Here is a 2884-nt window from a genome sequence, read left to right as displayed (position 1 = left end):
TGATTTCCTGGTTTTCAATTTAAATGTTTGGTGATGGCATATACATTAAGAGGTTAATAGGTTTATCCACAACCATGGTTATTTCCTAGAACAAAGGCACTGACAGTGCAAATTTCTAGTAAAGTTCCTGAATGGCCCACTTAGCAGCAGTTCCAGGCATGGAATTTGCTCATACATAACGTGGCATGGTGATGAGTTCTTTGCAATTTATAAAAAGTCATCTTGCTTCATCTCACGGGGCTTCTCTAGACCCAGTGGGAAAAGTCAGCTAAAAGACAAACTAGAGTATCAATTATGATCCAGGAAGTCAGATTTTAGTTCTGAGTTATACCAGTTCAGGAGGACAGGAAAAAAATTGAAATTTAGGCTTGTATAGTTGTATTCAGCTACTGAAGAAAAAAAAAAGAAAATAAAATTTTGTAAGGACTGACAAAACGTTCAAGATGATAGAATCCAGTCCAGTTGATAGCAAGATAACAAAACCATATACTATAGTTTACAGAGGACTGAAAAACAGTTCAAAGGTAATAAATGTGATGAGAATTTGATAACGCATAGTGATGAGTTTTCTACTGAAATATAAAATTTCGGGAGTCTCTCTCGACCATGGCCAAATTCGTCATTGCGGGATTGGCTAAAAGACGTGTGTGAAAAGAATAAGTGGAGAATTCTCCTATCATATGGAGAGAGCTGTTGGATCGTGGAGGAAAGGGTTTGCTTTTGGGAGGATATAATGAGTTCCTGGAGCATGCCCAGCTTTACTATGATGTCACCTCTAGCATGACGACTGAGTTGATGATGGTAATTGCTCAAGAGAACCTGGGGACACATATAGAAAAAGAGGAGGAGGAAGAAGCCCTGAAAACTTGCATCAACCCCTTGCAGGTCTGGATCACCAGCAGGCAGAAGAATATCTCAAAAGCCTTGTGGTGGAGACCCAGGACCTGGCGTCACCCGTCCTGCGTAGTGTCTCCATCTGCACGAAGGTGGAGGAGGCCTTCTCCCAGGCCCACGTCATTGTGGTGCTGGACGAAAGCACCGACAAGGAGGTGTTCACTCTGGAGGACTGCCTCCGAAGCAGGGTGCCTCTGTGCAGGCTCTACGGGTACCTGATAGAGAAAAATGCTCATGAGTCCGTCAGAGTCATCGTGGGAGGGAAAACCTTTGTGAACCTGAAGACAGTTTTACTCATGAGATATGCCCCACGCATCGCACACAACATTATTGCCGTGGCACTGGGGGTGGAAGGTGAAGCGAAAGCCATACTGGCCAGAAAACTGAAAACAGCTCCTTCATACATTAAAGATGTGATCATTTGGGGTAGTATCAGTGGAAATAATTACGTTGATCTGAGAAAAACAAGGGTGTACAGATATGAGAGTGCTATTTGGGGACCTCTTCATTATTCACGCCCTCTTTTAAACTTGATTTTTGACAGTGAGTGGGTAAAAAGGGAATTTGTGGCAACTCTTAAAAACTTGACCGCCACAGGAAGACAATTTGGAGGCATTTTGGCTGCACACAGTATAGCCACTACGTTGAAATACTGGTATCATGGCTCACCGCCTGGGGAGATTGTATCTTTAGGAATATTGAGTGAAGGCCAGTTTGGTATTCCTAAAGGGATCGACTTTTCTATGCCTGTGAAATTTGAGAATGGAACTTGGGTGGTTCTTACAGATCTCAAAGATATTGAAATAAGTGAACAAATAATGACCAGAATGACAAATGATCTAATTCAGGAGAAACTTGTTGCACTTGGAGACAAGATACATTTTCAGCCATACCAATCAGAAACTGAACTACGTAAAAAAGATAACTCCTTACCCATCACAGATGACAGCCAGGAAGAACAGATCTCAGATGCAGCAGATTTTCTAAATCGGATTCCTCAAACCACCTTTGAAAAGCCACAGAGTCTTGAGTTCCTAAATGGCTTTGAAGGCAAAACTGTGGAATCCTAACAGATCAAATTGGATGAAATACATAATTACTTGGTAGCATAATAAATATAGAAAGAATTTACATAAATGTCTATACTGAAGGAAGAATAATTTGAAAGATTTATGTCAGTCTTAGATAATACCATGCAAGGCAATTAAATCACTGTGACAACATAAAAAAAAAAATTCAATTTACACCCAACTTCTTTTTGATAAAAGAAAATTAAAATAAGACATTCTTGTTTAAAATATAGGTTTGTTTTGATCAGATTTGGCCTACTTATTTACATCTGTTACAAGGATGGTAATTAATCACGTAGATATTTTTAAGTTTGATTTGCTGAAAGTCTTCATAGGGAATCTCAGATTGGACTTCGAGAAATCTCTTGGGTTTGTAAGCCAAGGCAAGAACTCACCACCAGACTTCACGGAATTGTCAAAAAAAAAAATAAAAAGAAAGAAAGAAAGAAAAAAGAGATTCTCTTTACTTTGCTGTAAGGGTAGGAAATATTCAGTCTAGGTATCATGTGCATTTACTCAAGCACGCTTTATATAAATGTTGGCTCCATAAAGTCAACTTCAGTTCTTTAAAATTCTCTAACCATATCTGATTTTATGCTTTATTTTCAAATATGACACTCTAATCAAAGACTTGGTTATTTAATCATTTTTTTCCAATTATATTGTTTCAAGAACTGATTTTTGCCAAAACTATATAAATAATTTTGCTGCCATGAAAAAAAAATTCATCAAAGATTTCCAAATTCTTGAGAAATCAGGGTAGGATAAGAAGATAAATGTTTAATTTTTAATTACAGAATAAAATCCAATAGATTGTTATAAGTTATAGATGGCTTAAGAGAACACAGAACATTATAGCATCATCAATATGCCAAACAGGACCGATAATAATCCTTCATCAGCTTATTCAGCCCTAGGTA

At 38.0% G+C, this 2884-nt stretch overlaps 1 protein-coding gene across 1 annotated transcript; it reads left to right on the top strand.

Annotated features, from left to right (window-relative positions):
- The first annotated feature begins 661 nt into the window (after positions 1 to 661).
- LOC117077648 (putative malate dehydrogenase 1B) lies at positions 662 to 2208 on the top strand. Its single transcript, XM_033201335.1, is given in 2 exon segments — positions 662 to 895; positions 898 to 2208. Coding segments are annotated over 2 exon segments (1182 nt in total). The 5' UTR covers positions 662 to 780; the 3' UTR covers positions 1965 to 2208.
- Positions 2209 to 2884: the final 676 nt, after the last annotated feature.

Source organism: Trachypithecus francoisi, unplaced genomic scaffold (assembly GCF_009764315.1).
Source record: "Trachypithecus francoisi isolate TF-2019V2 unplaced genomic scaffold, Tfra_2.0 Lachesis_group6, whole genome shotgun sequence".
Lineage (NCBI taxonomy): Eukaryota > Metazoa > Chordata > Mammalia > Primates > Cercopithecidae > Trachypithecus > Trachypithecus francoisi.
Note: the sequence above shows the minus strand (reverse complement) of the source record. Positions and strands in the feature narration are given on the sequence as shown.